Below are 17,359 nucleotides of genomic sequence, written 5' to 3'. Positions count from 1 at the left end.
AGTAACTGAGAGATACATCCTGACCCATTGTTTAACCCATATCATATTGCAATAATTTTATCTTTCCCTTGAATCTGTTCTTCAAGTAATTAGTATCCCCAATTTTATACTTTTGTGTTAGAAATTAAGTAAATTCATTTTATTTTGTTGATTATGATGAGGTATCACTATGTAGCCCAGGCTACCCTCAAACCTGTGATCCTCCTGAGCAGTTCCCCAAGTACTAAGATTACAGGTATGAGCTACCCTGCCCATATGAGTTCAGTTTCCTACAAATATAGCAGTCTCTGGAAGTTTGAGACTAATAGCAGACTTAAGTTTTTAGTCAAAGAGAAGAAACAGATTTATAAGGATAAGTCCCTTTATTTTTCCAATACTTAAGTTATTGTACATTGCAGTTACAGAGTAAGTGAATCTTTGCACATATTTATAATCTAGTAAAAACATCAGTTTATTTCTTTGAGGAAGGAAATAGAGTTATGAAATTTGGAAGTATATGATATATTTATTTTCATGTATGTTCTATACCTAGGAAGCCAGGTCTGCTGTCACCTGTGACAGGACAGTTATTATTATACATCTCTGTTTTTTAAAACACTCACACAAACACATGGGCATTTACACATGTACACACTGTCAGTCAGAATGCAAAAAAGTGCCCTAACAAATCTCCCTTATGTTACCCTATTCTAAAACCCTAACAGCTGGAAAACATTGATTTGTCCTTTCATTATAGTTTTCCCCATTTTTAGTGTACCATATTTTTAGTCCATTTTCTATTGGCATAACAAAATACCCAAAGCTGATATTTCAGAAAGAAAAGATTATTTAGCTCACTGTTTTGGAGGTCGAAGAGCAGAGTGCTAACATCTTGCATTCCAAGTCCATCTCTCTTAGCAACACGATAAATGGCATCTTAGCAGGGACAAAGGAGATGTAGGGAGGAGAGGTAATCTGAGAACGGGGAAAATTCAGGAGCTAGGCTCACTCTTTCAAAACAAAACAAAACCAAATTGTATTATTCTTTGAAATTTTCACACAATATTTTTGGGTTTTATGTTCTCTTGTCATTATTACTTTGAAGTTATAATGCAATTACAACATTTTCCCTTTTGCTTTCCTCCCTTCAAATATCCCCATATATCCCTCCTCACTCCTTCAAAATTCATGGCTTCTTTTTTCATTAATTATTATTACATGCATACATATTCCTGAATATAATCTACTCTATATATTATTTGTATATATATTTTCAAAGCTGACCATTTCTCTCTACCTCAGTATCTTTTTTCCCTCTAATGATCCCAGTCCTTTAGTTTTATGACCTGTCTCTATACTCAAACCCACATATACACACATGCATAAATTAAAAGCTGCAATTCATCTACAAATGACAACATGTGCTGTTTGCCTTTCTGAGCCTGGATTAAGTCATTTAGCTAAATTAATTTCTGGATCTTTCTACTTAACTACAAATTTCATAATATAATTTTTCTTTGCTGCTGAGTGAAATTCTTTTGTATAACATTTCATTATCCATTCATCTATGATAAATATCTAGGCTAATTCGATTTCCTTGCTATTGTGTACAGAGAAGCAGTAAATATGTGTATATACGTTTATTTATGGTAGGATTCTTTCATGTATATACCTGGGAGTGTTATAGCTGGCTCATATGGTAGTCCTGATATAAATATATATATTTCACACTGATTTCCAGAATGGCTCTACCAGTTGACCCACCCCATCTGTGAATAAAGGTTCTTTTCCCCACATCTTCACTAGCATATGTTGTCGTTTGTTTTCTTAGAGAAGTGTCCTAGTTATCAGTTCTCTTCTTCCTCCTTGCTTGAGACAATCACTCTGGTTTGCTGCTGAGCTGTGTGATTTTACCCACCAAGCCATCATTTATTTTCTTGTTAATATACATTCTGAAAGGAATGAGATGGAATCTCAACATAGCTTTAATTTACATTTCCCAGATAACTAAGGATGTTAATTTTTTCTTAATATGTTTATTGTATCCCTTTAGAGAACTGTATGGTCATTTCCTTAACACATTTATTGATAGCACTTGGGTGTATGTGTTGGAATTTAATTGTGTAGCTTATATATTCTATATATTAAAATTCTGTCAGAAGTATCTTTGAGAACTGTTCATTTCATTAACCTATTTTTGGATTGGTCATTCGGATTTGTGTGTGTGTGTGTGTGTGTGTGTGTGTGTGTGTGTGTGTGTGTGTAGTTTTGTAGTTATTGATATGGTGCACACTTTCTTTGTTCTGTATATTCAGTAATGTTTCAACTGTGGTATGCCTTAGGGAGTTTCTGTTCTGCTCTTTTCTGTTTTGTGTTTTGTGTGCTTCTTATATCTGTATGCATATGTTTTTCCTTACTTTGGGGGAGGTTTTCTTCCATAATTGTGCTGAAGATCTGGTCTATGTTATTGACCTGGCTCTGCTCTCTCTTCTATGGTTATAATTCAAAGATTTGATGTTTGTATGGTCTCAAATTTCATGCCTATTCCTTTTATGTGTTAACTTTTTTTTTTTTTTTGGTTCTTTTTTTCGGAGCTGGGGACCGAACCCAGGGCCTTGTGCTTCCTAAGTAAGCGCTCTACCACTGAGCTAAATCCCCAACCCCTATGTGTTAACTTTTTAAATAGTCTTTGTATTTGTGATCTAGTTTTTTTTAACTTTACCTTCAAGTCCTGATATCCTGACTTCTACTTAATCCTTTCTACTTGTGAGACTTACCCTCTGAGCTTTTGACCTGAATTTTTTTAAAATCATTTCATTTTTAATTTGCGTTCTCTTCTATATTTCTCTTTATTGAATTAAGTTTTCAGAACAGTATCAGAGGAGAGTATATACAAAGAAGCACAAAGAGTTCTGTGTACTTGAGTAATTATGTACCTTGGTAGTGTTTATTTGGATCTAGACATGAGATGCCTAGAAACACATACATCATACTCATATGTTGGTCAATTCAGGTTACATACATTGAAAAGCAGAGTGAGTTCTATATTTTCTTTGAATAGTAATGCAGCAATGTTAAATTCCTGGTTTTGATCCAAAACTGGAAGTATATTAGATATCATACGAGTTGCTGTTTGAAGGGTAGACAGATCTTGGTCAAGTCTCTTCTTGTGAGGATATGACTATTTCAAATAAAAGGTTTCAATCAGTGGTTCACATTTGTCTGGATGGTTTAAGTCTAGTTTTGCTGAAGGTGGAATAATATGGAAAGCCATTTGCCACACGTTGCCCCTACTGTATCACAAGGCCAGAAACTAACCCAGACAGACATACCCAATGAAAATCTGCATGGAAGATAACCTCTCATACTTTATTACTATTTAAGTACACATATTTCTTTGCTTTTCGAGAGTATTTTTATGGGAAAATTGACAGTCTTCAGTGATATTTAGTGTTAGTGCTTGTTCTGTGCTATATGTAATGCTTTTTCTGCCAATTAACAAGACACGACAAATGACATTTACATGTTCTACACACTTATGGCAGTGTGCTCCCCAAATTGACCAAACCTAAAAAACATCTTCAAGAAAGTGAAATAGTGCAACTTGAATGTGTTAACTTCTGTCATTAGTCACTGTAGCTGTGGCAAAGGTATAATAAGCTGGGAATTAGGAGAATTGCATGGTTGTTTTAACTATCACTTTCCTTTCTAGTCAAAATGTATTGGAATGCAGATGAGGAAATTATACTTTTTTATATGGAAAAATCTGGAATCATCTCAAATTTATTTAAATTACTCATATAATTTACAATGACTTCAATAGTGTATTTGAAAACACTAATTTTAAGTTACAAAAGAAGAAAAATGTATAGGTCCTGCTTTGGACCCAGTTGATATAGCTGTAGCATACTGGAACTTTTTCTGACTTCAAGTACCATGCTCCAATTTTGATCTCACCTCTGCTGCGTACGACTCGTGTCATTAAGCCATAGAGCACCTGCCTTTCCTCAGTCATTGTGTATAGCATGCACATACATAAAAGTTCCTAAGTATATCACAAGAGTGATATTATTGAAGTACAAACTATAAAATATAGGTCTTAGAAAATGTGCTGCAAGTTCTAAGAAAGTGTCATGAATGGTAAGAGATTCAGATTGAGCTTTGGAAAGTGAAAAAATAGTGGAGAAGAGTGAATAGTTAGAAACCTTAAAAATTCAAGTCTGGTACTATTCCATAGTACAGAAAATTGAAGTCTTGATTGGTGAGATTTACACAGATTCTATTAGAAAATAGTTTATTCTTATGTTTAACAAGACAGTAACATAGCAATAAAGCAGTTGGTATCTTTTCAGTGTGCCTAATAGCCATATTCATTGTTTGCATTTTTAAGTCTGTAATTTAATCTTTTCAAAAGTATTTTGGTAGTCTGATATATTTGCTGAACCTAAGTGTGGGCTTTTAGTATATTCTAAAAGAAATGCAGGGCAAGTGAAACCATTCGATGTTTGATAGGTTTGTTTTGTATTATAGTAGAACAAAGACTCTTGTGGGCTAAACAGATCTGGCAGTGGTATTTTTCCCAGTAGTGAATCAATCACAAATACTTATCATGTTTTAGCTTTTATATCCTCTTTAGTATAGAATTTCAACTTCAACTTGTCTGGTAAAAAAAATCACGTTGAAATATGTATGCCCTCCTATATGCAAAACATTATACTCTATTGTGGTAGGACAAAAAAGAGTAATACGATGTAAACCCTCAAGGATATAATTGGAAAGAAAAATATATATAGATAACTATAATATAAAACATAATTTGTAAATTAATAATAACATGGCAGTATGGCATAGGAATCTTAAAATAGCAGAGCTTCCAGTGCCAAAAATTTTTATCTTTATAAATTGGAAAAAATCATTTTAATTCCAGCAAATGTATTCCAGTAAACATTACCAGAAATAATAATTTAAGGAAAATATTTGTACTTTTATAATAAATGTTTTATATATGATGGGTAATTAATGTTTTTTATATTTTTAGGCCATGAATATTGTGGTTCCTTTCATGTTTAAATATGCTGTAGACAGCCTCAACCAGATGTCGGGAAACATGCTGAACCTGAGTGATGCACCAAATACAGTTGCAACCATGGCAACAGCAGTTCTGATTGGCTGTATGTGTGATTCTTTAATCTGTCTACAGGTGTTGACTTTCTCCAAGAAGGTTTCATCATATTTGAGCAGATGACCTTTTAACTACAAATACAACTTAGCATTTTGGATTTTTATTATTTTATGGGAGATTTTTTTGATCTGTTTTCAAAAATTCATTGTATGATATGCTTTGCAAAACTTCTGTGATACAGCAGCATTTTCCATGGTTGAGAAAAGGATAATATAAAACAAGACATTAATTGCATTGCCACCACTTTCACTACACTTTTTATTCTCTAGGAAAGCCAATTCTTGTCTCACTGTTAATATTAAATGAAAGTAGCTAATTAATGATATATGAACATCCGTGCTTTGTTAAAATATACTCAGTGGCCATGACAAACAAATACAAATTGAAAATGTTCTCTCAAATGCACTAGGGCTCCATATTTTTGAAAGGACATTTTATTTTATAAGACTTCAGAGCAGAAGCAGAGGCTTGCTAAAAGCACTTGACTCTTCAGCATCTAAGCCTTTCACATTTGTTATTTGAGAGAATTGAATTAGATATTGTGCACTTACCCACAATGAGGCCATCTGGGCTATTCTACATTAAAAGTATTTTAATTGGAAAAAAATCTTTCAGCATCTGAAATCTAGGGTCAAATAACATGGAAAGGGATTCATGATGATGAAAGGTTAGTATTCATGCGAGTAGATGAGTTCTAGGCTTCTTTTAATGTAAATATTCTGTGTTCTATTTATTGGATGAACTGTTCATTGTAGAAAGATTTCCTGCAGCCTTGCCACTTACACTGCTATGATTCTAACGTGTCTGTGCCCCTCTGCTTTCTTCTTTGTTGTGTCAGATGGTGTATCAAGAGCCGGGGCTGCCTTTTTCAATGAAGTCCGAAATGCAGTATTTGGCAAAGTAGCACAAAATTCAATCCGAAGAATAGCCAAAAATGTATTTCTCCATCTTCACAACTTGGATCTGGGTTTCCATCTGAGCAGACAGACAGGAGCCTTATCTAAGGCTATTGACAGAGGGACAAGGGGCATTAGTTTTGTCCTCAGTGCTTTAGTATTTAATCTTCTCCCTATTGTGTTTGAGATGACGCTTGTCAGTAGTGTTTTGGTAAGTAATATGTTTTTCATAGTAAGCTTTTGTCTTACAGTCTTATTAATAGCAAGTGAATATTCGAAGCTGTTATGCTTCTGCATACCATGATGCCAGAAAGATTATGTAGTTTTTTCATGATTTTGCCACAAGCGACGGAGGACTGTCTAAATTCTCTATTACTCTTTTAGTCACCTAGATCATGGATTAGTGCTTCTAATGTTTTTTCCCCAAGAATTTTGTATGTCACAAGAATATTTACATTTCAATTTATGAGTCCTAATGCTTTAAAACAATGTAATCTTTTAATTAATTCCTCTTCAGGCTTAAACTGTTTCAGTGTTACAATTTGATGGTTTAATTGTGGTGGGAACCATTTAACTTTCTTTTCTTATTAACTTGAGTGATTTTCTAAGGTATTTGATTTTTAATTCACTATTGATTAATGTAACTTACCAGCATGATAGTCTTTATATTCTTTGACTGAAATTTGCTGCTGTGATGATTTAAAGTGAGAACATCAACGCTTTAAAAAACTGTTTCACTTTATTGTTTTTAAAACAATAATTTTAAAAAAAGAAATGCTTTGTATTTATCTGAAGTCCATAGTATTTTAAATAACACTTTCAATGAAAGCAATAATATTCTCTACAGGCTTTCCATTTTGCCAAGTTTTATACTTAAATGAAAATGCTATATCCAGTTATAATTTTGATTCAAAATATAATTAAGCATGATTCATAATCATATTTTACTAAAATAACTATTTTCACACTTTTACAATGCTCCTTTATTCCATTTTATTTTACATGATAGAGAATGCTGCCAGTTTCTTTTTACATACATGATAATCTCTCACTTTTCTTATTTATTGGTGAATGATGAAAGTCAAAGACAATTTAACCACTTCTTGTTTCTTCTCATGACTTCTTTTTCAGTATTACAAATGTGGGGCCCAGTTTGCATTGGTAACCCTGGGAACACTTGGTGCATATACAGCATTCACAGTTGCAGTTACACGGTGGAGGTATGCTATTCCCCAGCGGCTAGTCAAGAATGCAGAAATGAGTTATGGTATAGCATGTGTTTCATGATATGTAAATCTTTGTCTTACAGAACTAGATTTAGAATAGAAATGAACAAAGCTGATAACGATGCAGGGAACGCTGCTATTGACTCACTGCTGAATTATGAAACTGTGAAGGTAATCTGTTTAAGTATCTTGTCTGCCTTTCACACTAAGATTTGGTCTGTTATTTAATTTAATGGTCGCTATAAGAATATCAGATTAGATTGTGCAGACCTGGCCCAAAAGGTTTCAGTGGAGACTTTTTTTTTTGATATTTTAGTAAAAATGTCCACTGAAACCTTTTGGGCCAGGTCTGCACAATTGAGGAAGTGAAATGGAGCCTAATCCTGTGCTCTAAGAGAGAGCAGATTCAGGGAGTGGGACTTCGGAGCAAGATCCAACGCAGCTACATTTAAATCCAGACATGATTCTACATGTTTTTAATCCCACAAGATAAAGCCAAGCAGATCTCTGCGTTCAAGGCCAGCCTGGGACAGAAGAAAGGTTTAAATCCAGGTGTGGTAGTATATACCTTTAATCCCATGAGACACACGTGCATATTTCTGACTTCAATGTCAGTCTACAGAGGAAGTTCTAGGCCTGCTAAATTTAGGTAGTGAAGAAATTGGAAAACAGAAAGCCATTGATGATGTAATAAAACAAGAGGGGCCATGTTCCAGCTCCAGCAAGCAGCAGAACTTCGGTAGCCTTCAGCCATGTCTTTAGATAGAACTCTCAGCTCAACCTATACAATGCCTGCCTAGATGCTGCCATGTTCCTGCCTTGATGATAATGAACAACCTCTGAACCTGTAAGCCAGCCCTAATTAAATTTTGTCTTTGAAAGGAAAAAAAAAGAATATCAGATTAGAATAGGATCTCTAGGTTTGATGAACTACCTATTCATAGTAGTACTATTTCATCATACTACTTCATTTTTCTTTTGTTTACAAATGTTCTGTCTTTTCTCTTCAGTTTTTAATTAGAAATATCAGAATTTTGCCTTCTGAATTAATTTATAAATGATCATAAATATGATTAGCATCCTGATTACAAATAAAATTAGCTAATTAAGGTGATGTGCAAGTTCTTTTTATTCTTCAGAGTGCCTAGTATAGTGCTTTTTCTTAATTATCTCATTCCTATTTATATCCACTCCCTGAATAATTGCTGAATTCCTGTCATGCGAAAACCACTATGCAAAGAGCTATAATGGGAGGAGGTGGTGATTTTATGATATGCTAGAAAAGTAAAAAAAAAAATCTAGATGACTCATCAAAAAGGCATGGTATGGTGAGGGCAGTGGGAATGGAAGGCATCAGGGCAAGGCTTTGTGAAGGAAGTGTCACAAATAGAAGGCATGTTTAAATTATAAGCTTTAGGTTCCAGTTAATTAGCTAGTTACTAAATGTTTATTGGATGAATTTTTAATACAATCCATTATTTAAAAACTTTCAGAAATATCATAATCTAATATTGAGAGGCAATACATATATAATATATACATATATATACTTATATATATTTCTGTTTTAATTTTTGACAATTTCATACATGTATATAATGTATTGTGATTTTATTCACATTCCTCTATTGTCCCTTCTTAACCCCTCCCCACTCCTACTGACCCATTTTTTCTTCAAAGTTCAACTTTATATAGGATCTATAATAAAGTATATCCATATATCAAGTGTAACAAAATTTATACCAATTGCATGAGTATATATTCTGTTTCATCCATAGTTACTATTTTTATATATTTGTAGTATTTTAACAATGAAAAATATGAAGCACAAAGATATGATGGATTCTTGAAGACATATGAGACTGCTTCATTGAAAAGTACCTCTACTCTGGCTATGCTGAATTTTGGCCAAAGTGCTATTTTCAGTGTTGGATTAACAGCTATCATGGTGCTTGCCAGTCAGGGAATTGTGGCAGGTAATGGCTCTGTGGCTATCATGTTTAGAGACTATTATAAGTGGGTTAATGGAAGGAATAAATGTTTTGTGTTAATTGTAAAGTGTGCTCAACAAGATAGCCATTTTAGAGTGCTTTTCTTTTCCTATCAGAATGTAGTTTATTGATAATTCTTTTACTTCCATTTGGTTAACACTGACTTACTCATTGAAAGTAAGAATTCTACTGTTTATTCATTTTATGGGTCTGTAGCCCAATTCTTTAGGAGAAACATTTTTTTAAATTAACCATGTAAAATTTTTATTTTTAGGATGCATTTAAAAATGTTTTTACTAATTTGAGACATCAAACTTTTTAGTATCTAACATTTTTAATTTTTTTTTAGACTTGGAAAGGACTGGCATTAATTTACTATTTAGTTCAAATGACTTGTTTTATAATTACCATTATCTTTCTTGTAGTTTTTTCATTTATAAATAATATTTGTGCCTGTTACTCATTCATATGTTGTGACATTAATATGAAATATATGATTATTCTTGGTCATGATAGCCATTTACTCCAAATTTTACTATATGTTCTTTTACAAATTTTCTTCTTTATACTGTACAAGAAATATTTACTTATGCCTTACTTCTATCATTACATAAATCATTCATTTTGCATATTAAACCTTTCCATAAAATGTACACCAAGTTCCTACCTTACCTACTTCATGTATTCATATGCTGTACAGTTTCTGTCAGTTTAAATGTTGCTGATTATGTTCACTTAGAACAGTTTGTCATGGAAATTGGCTATAAAACTCTGTCCTAAGCTGGGAAAGTTTATACCATTTCTTTCTTCTTCTGATTACATAATAAGGTGCCCTTACTGTTGGAGATCTAGTAATGGTGAATGGACTGCTTTTTCAACTTTCATTACCCCTTAACTTCTTGGGAACTGTATATAGAGAGACACGGCAAGCACTCATAGATATGAATACCTTGTTTACTCTGCTCAAGGTAGACACGCGGATTAAAGTAAGTAATGTATATAGTAGTTTTTTCAAAAGAGCATGAACACTGTCTCACGAATATTGGGTTGTTGTAGAACAGTTGTTCTCAACCTGTAGCCATGACCCCTTTAGAGAATCGCATACCAGATATCCTGCATTTCAGAGTCACAACATTAGCAAAATTACAGTTATTAAGTACCAACAAAGTAATGTTATGATTGGGACACCACAACATGAGGAACTGTATTAAAGAGTTGCAGCTTGAATGCCAGCAGCAAACCACTGAACTGAGAACAGGACTCCCGTTGAAGAAATCAGAGAAAGAACTGGAAGAGCTTGAAGGGGCTCGAGACCCCATATGAACAACAATGCCAAGCAACCAGAGCTTCCAGGGACTAAGCCACTACCTAAAGACTATACATGGACTGACCCTGGACTCTGACCTCATAGGTAGCAATGAATATCCTAGTAAGAGCACCAGTGGAAGGGGAAGCCCTGGGTCCTGCTAAGACTGAACCCCCAGTGAACTAGACTATGGGGGGAGGGCGGCAATGGGGGGAGGGTTGGGAGGGGAACACCCATAAGAAGGGGAGGGGGGAGGGGAATGTTTGCCCGGAAACCAAAGAATTATTATTAAGTATTAAATAAATTAAAAAAAAAGAGTTGCAGCTTTAGGAAGGTTGAGAACTACTTTTCCAGGAGAATATTCTTATGTCACTATGTTAGACAAACAAGTTCTTTACCACATCATTCTTTCCCAACTCCTCACCAAGAAAATATTTCTAGCAGTCAAATATATAGGAATTTCTTATACACAAGTATTTGTATTGTTCCCATAGTTTTCCTTTTCTGTGTATTAATTAAAAACATTGTATGCATAGCTTACTCTAAATAATAAGTTGTTTCTGTTTTTTCTTCCCTGCTAGGACAAAGCGATGGCATCTCCCCTTCAAATAACACCACAGACAGCCACGGTGGCCTTTGATAATGTGCATTTTGAGTACATTGAAGGACAGAAAGTCCTTAGCGGAGTATCTTTTGAAGTCCCTGCAGGAAAGAAAGTGGCCATTGTAGGAGGTAGTGGGTCAGGGTGGGTAATTTAGTTATTTATAAAATTCTACATTATTGACTTATAATTCTAGATGTGAATTTTTGTCACAGGGAAATAATTACTATAGTGAAATGGAGCTTCCCTAATGACAACAGATGCTGATTAACCTTTCTTCGTCTCCAATTTCAGAAAAAGCACGATAGTGAGGCTGCTGTTTCGCTTCTATGAGCCTCAAAAGGGTAGCATTTACCTTGCTGGTCAAAATATTCAAGATGTGAGCCTGGAAAGTCTTCGGCGTGCAGTGGGAGTAGTACCTCAGGTATTTTTTTTCCATCTTTATTAAACTGGGTATTTTTTTTTATTTTTATTAACTTGAGTATTTCTTATTTACATTTCGAGTGTTATTCCCTTTCCCGGTTTCCAGGCAAACATCCCCCTCCCCCCTCCCCTTCCTTATGGGTGTCCCCCTCCCAACCCTCCCCCCATTGCCGCCCTCCCCCCACCAGTCTAGTTCACTGGGGGTTCAGTCTTAGCAGGACCCAGGGCTTCCCCTTCCACTGGTGCTCTTACTAGGATATTCATTGCTACCTATGAGGTTAGAGTCCAGGGTCAGTCCATGTATAGTCTTTAGGTAGTGGCTTAGTCCCTGGAAGCTCTGGTTGCTTGGCATTGTTGTTCATATGGGGTCTCGAGCCCCTTCAAGCTCTTCCAGTCCTTTCTCTGATTCCTTCAACAGGGGTCCCGTCCTCAGTTCAGTGGTTTAATGATGGCATTCGCCTCTGTATTTGCTGTATTCTGGCTGTGTCTCTCAGGAGCGATCTACATCCGGCTCCTGTCGGTCTGCACTTGTTTGCTTCATCCATCTTGTCTATATGGGTGGCTGTATATGTATGGGCCACATGTGGGGCAGGCTCTGAATGGGTGTTCCTTCTGTGTCTGTTTTAATCTTTGCCTCTCTCTTCCCTGCCAAGGGTATTCTTGTTCGCCTTTTAAAGAAGGAGTGAAGCATTCACATTTTGATCATCCGTCTTGAGTTTCATTTGTTCTAGGCATCTAGGGTAATTCAAGCATTTGGGCTAATAGCCACTTATCAATGAGTGCATACCATGTATGTCTTTCTGTGATTGGGTTACCTCACTCAGGATGATATTTTCCAGTTCCCTCCATTTGCCTATGAATTTCATAAAGTCATTGTTTTTGATAGCTGAGTAATACTCCATTGTGTAGATGTACCACATTTTCTGTATCCATTCCTCTGTTGAAGGGCATCTGGGTTCTTTCCAGCTTCTGGCTATTATAAATAAGGCTGCGATGAACATAGTGGAGCACGTGTCTTTTTTATATGTTGGGACATCTTTTGGGTATATGCCCAAAAGAGGTATAGCTGGATCCTCAGGCAGTTCAATGTCCAATTTTCTGAGGATCCTCCAGACTGATTTCCAGAATGGTTGTACCAGTATGCAATCCCACCAACAATGGAGGAGTGTTCCTCTTTCTCCACATCCTCGCCAGCATCTGCTGTCCCCTGAGTTTTTGATCTTAGCCATTCTCACTGGTGTGAGGTGAAATCTCAGGGTTGTTTTGATTTGCATTTCCCTTATGACTAAAGATGTTGAACATTTCTTTAGGTGTTTCTCAGCCATTCGGCATTCCTCAGCTGTGAATTCTTTGTTTAGCTCTGAACCCCATTTTTTAATAGGGTTATTTGTCTCCCTGTGGTCTAACTTCTTGAGTTCTTTGTATATTTTGGATATAAGGCCTCTATCTGTTGTAGGATTGGTAAAGATCTTTTCCCAATCTGTTGGTTGCCCTTTTGTCCTAACCACAGTGTCCTTTGCCTTACAGAAGCTTTGCAGTTTTATGAGATCCCGTTTGTCGATTCCTGATCTTAGAGCATAAGCCATTGGTGTTTTGTTTAGGAAATTTTTTCCAGTGCCCATGTGTTCCAGATGCTTCCCTAGTTTTTCTTCTATTAGTTTGAGTGTATCTGGTTTGATGTGGAGGTCCTTGATCTACTTGGACTTAAGCTTTGTACAGGGTGATAAGCATGGATCGATCTGCATTCTTCTACATGTTGACCTCCAGTTGAACCAGCACCATTTGCTGAAAATGCTATCTTTTTTCCATTGGATGGTTTTGGCTCCTTTGTCAAAAATCAAGTGCCCATAGGTGTGTGGGTTCATTTCTGGGTCTTCAATTCTGTTCCATTGGTCTATCTGTCTGTCTCTGTACCAATACCATGCAGTTTTTATCACTATTGCTCTGTAATACTGCTTGAGTTCAGGGATAGTGATTCCCCCTGAAGTCCTTTTATTGTTGAGGATAGTTTTAGCTATCCTGGGTTTTTTGTTATTCCAGATGAATTTGCAAATTGTTCTGTCTAACTCTTTGAAGAATTGGATTGGTATTTTGATGGGGATTGCATTGAATCTGTAGATCGCTTTTGGTAAAATGGCCATTTTTATTATATTAATCTTGCCAATCCATGAGCATGGGAGATCTTTCCATCTTCTGAGGACTTCTTCAATTTCTTTCTTCAGTGTCTTGAAGTTCTTATTGTACAGATCTTTTACTTGCTTGGTTAAAGTCACACCGAGGTACTTTATATTATTTGGGTCTATTATGAAGGGTGTCGTTTCCCTAATTTCTTTCTCGGCTTGTTTCTCTTTTGTATAGAGGAAGGCAACTGATTTATTTGAGTTAATTTTATACCCAGCCACTTTGCTGAAGTTGTTTATCAGCTTTAGTAGTTCTCTGGTGGAACTTTTGGGATCACTTAAATATACTATCATGTCATCTGCAAATAGTGATATTTTGACCTCTTCTTTTCCGATCTGTATCCCCTTGATCTCTTTTGTTGTCTGATTGCTCTGGCTAGAACTTCAAGAACTATATTGAATAAGTAGGGAGAGAGTGGGCAGCCTTGTCTAGTCCCTGATTTTAGTGGGATTGCTTCAAGTTTCTCTCCATTTAGTTTAATGTTAGCAACTGGTTTGCTGTATATGGCTTTTACTATGTTTAGTACCTCAGGTATTTAAAAGCAAAATGTAATTCTTAGAGGGTTGGCGGATATATTACTATAATAGTTTGAATTTAAGGAGTCAACGTATGCTAATGAAGTAGATGACGTTAGACCTTTCAAATGAAATTCTGCTGCCACGGGCTCACCATGGAGTCCTAGCTGGCATGTAACTCAGTATGTAAAACACGCTGTCCTCACAGGAATCCACCTGCCTCATCAGCTCTGTGGTGCTCATCTCACTTTCCTCGTCATAAATAAATACTCTTTATTATTCTAGAGACTACACACACACACTCTCATACACACTCACACACACCCCAACACAATACTCACATTATGAATGTTCAGAAAATTAAAAGTAGTTTTGAATAGCTTTCAACATATTAATTTATAATTACAAAGTAGTTTATCTACCAAACTTAGGTTTTATGCCTTATTTGCTATTGTGTGTCCTCTTCACTGTGAGGCATACAGTGTGTGAGTCATCGTAATAATTTTAAAATGTTTACTGAGTGCTGTTGGGACAGGAAAGGAAATTTCTTATTAGCAGAGAAGAAGGTTTATTGTAGATGTGTGAGAGAGCATACTCAGAGGTGGGACATCTGGGAGAGTCCAGAGTGGACATGACCAGGCTGAACCGGGCCTTGTGAGGAGAGGCGGGAGGGAGAGGGGAAATGGTGCAGCAGGCAGGAGACCAAAAGGTACAAAAAGAAGAAGGTAATCAAAATGTCTGGATTAGGGGTTGGGGATTTAGCTCAGTGGTAGAGCGCTTGCCTAGGAAGCGCAAGGCCCTGGGTTCGGTCCCCAGCTCCGAAAAAAAAAATGTCTGGATTACATAGGGAAGAGTCTCTAAGGGAAGGGCAGCCTAGCCCTGTCCTGGAGGGCAGGGTATGTCAGGAAAGGAAGTTTATAGTAAAGCCTGGGAATACAAGAAGTAGAGAAGTCTTAAAGGGAGTGTGGTTTTATCTTGAAATTTTATAAAGGAAACAGAGGCTCTGCCTAAATGGTAGAACACTTGTCAGATTCATAAAACCAGTGTAAGGTCTCTCGGAGAACAGATCATGTCAGGAAAGGAAAGGAGAAAACCTGTAAGAAAATAAGGAAGGACATGGTGATCACACCTGCAATTCCAGCACTTGGAAAGCTATGATCTGAACATTGACTTCAGTTTGAGGGAACCTGGGCTCCAGTGCATTCCAGGTAGGTCTGGAATGCAGAGTGCGATTCTGTCTTTAAAACACACACACACACACACACACACACACACACACACACACACACACACACACGTAGGTCTGGAATGCAGAGTGCGATTCTGTCTTTAAAACACACACACACACACACACACACACACACACACACACACGCGCGCGCGCGCGCGCGTCCCAAAGGTGCCCAAGTGCTCCTGCATATGGTATTCCTTTCTATCCTGTATTTTCCTGACAATTCCAAATTTTAGTGGGTATAACCATAACCCTAGGGAAATTTTTGAAATTCCACTCCTTTTTCATATGCTCTGCTGTTGATGGTGGAGTGCATTGTGAGCCCAGAAACCTGGCTTTTTAATATTCATCTTAGATGATTCTGATAGGTAAAATAAATGTAGTCAGTCTGCCTGGACTGACTGACTGATTGACTGACTGACTGACTGACTGACTGACTGACTGACTGTGTGTGTGTTAAGAAACATTGACCTATACTGTTTGCCAAATGAACTGCATTCTGGGCTGTAACCTCATTGGGTTCTGTGGTCTAATTCATAGACGTCTAATTCTGCCATTCCATTAGGCTATAATAATTTCACTCATCTTTTTGAAAAATTAAAACATTAAATTGACAAAGGAAGAAAAGCTGCCCATCCTTTTAGAGACATTAGTAATATAAAATTAAGTGAACACGAAATAACACTTTTACTTTAATCACCTTGATAAAGATTTTGAAATGTAGGGTATCAAGTTTATTCACAACTCTGTGAAATGGGAGTCTTGCTCTACTGAGGAAAGTATATAACTTTCATAAGAAAATGGAAACTACATAACAGGTTCTGGGAAAGTGTTCTAATAGTTCTGCCTCTAGGAAATTGTAGTAAAAAATTAAAAGGTACAACATGTGTTTTTAAATAAAATGTTCAGGACACCGTTATTTCTAATGGTGAAAATTGTAGATAGTATAAATACCCAATGGTAATTGAATGCTTGAAGTCTTACAGGATCAAGTGACATGTAGCCATTTTTATTTGTTAAGTTTTCTCAAATTACATTGTTGTTGTTTACTTAACATATATGGGTATTTTGCATGCATGTACATCTTTGTACCTCATGTGTGCCTGGTATTGAGTTCAGAAGATAATTTTGGATCCTTTGACTCTGGTGTTACATATGACTTAACTATGACTATGGGAATTGAAGTCAGGAAAGCCTCTAGAAGAGCAACCAGTGCACTTAACCCCGGTGCTCTTAACCAGTAAGTTATTTCTCAAGCCCAGTATTAAAGTTTAAAAGAATATTGAGTAGTGTAAACAGTGTGTCATTACAAAGTTTGCTGAAAGATATCAAACAAGATATTCCAGCTATACAGTATAGATCAATACTTGTAAATAGAGAAAAAGATGGAACAAATATCAAAGCATTAATGTTTTTCTACATGATAAAGTAATACATTATTTAATTTCTTAAATTTGTAAAATTTATTTCTATTTAAAAGTTGTATAACATAAGATACCTATAGACAGTAATGTGGTTACTTAATAAAATTCTAACTTAAATAAATTAACAATTGCACTATACCCCCCCCCCATTACCCTTATTTACTGTGTGCTAATAGTATTTAGCACACACTGTGAGAAAGCTCCATTTGCGTTGTGCTTTGGAGCTAGGCTGTCATTTTTGAGTGCAGGTTAGCATCTAGCTTCTGCTCTCCTCCATCCAGTTCTGAGTGCTGGGACTACAAGAGTGGACTACCATACCTGTTTAGTTCATTTTCATTTTATCACATTTCGTTATACTTTTCTTTTTCAGTTAGCATTTGTCAATTTTTCAGATATGAAATATT

The 17,359-nt window shown here is 36.0% G+C and overlaps 1 protein-coding gene across 1 annotated transcript in view; it reads left to right on the top strand.

Moving 5' to 3' along the window:
- The window catches only part of Abcb7 (ATP binding cassette subfamily B member 7), a 141,176-nt gene that overhangs the window by 104,988 nt on the left and 18,829 nt on the right, over window positions 1-17,359 (top strand). Inside the window, 8 exon segments of the mRNA NM_212518.1 lie at window positions 5,018-5,150; window positions 6,000-6,268; window positions 7,189-7,277; window positions 7,367-7,454; window positions 9,085-9,259; window positions 10,103-10,260; window positions 11,162-11,325; window positions 11,476-11,605. Coding sequence (NP_997683.1) covers window positions 5,018-5,150; window positions 6,000-6,268; window positions 7,189-7,277; window positions 7,367-7,454; window positions 9,085-9,259; window positions 10,103-10,260; window positions 11,162-11,325; window positions 11,476-11,605 — 1,206 coding nt within the window.

The sequence above is a fragment of the Rattus norvegicus genome, chromosome X (genome assembly GCF_021556685.1).
Source record: "Rattus norvegicus strain SHRSP/BbbUtx chromosome X, alternate assembly SHRSP_T2T, whole genome shotgun sequence".
Taxonomy (NCBI): domain Eukaryota; kingdom Metazoa; phylum Chordata; class Mammalia; order Rodentia; family Muridae; genus Rattus; species Rattus norvegicus.
Note: the sequence above shows the minus strand (reverse complement) of the source record. Positions and strands in the feature narration are given on the sequence as shown.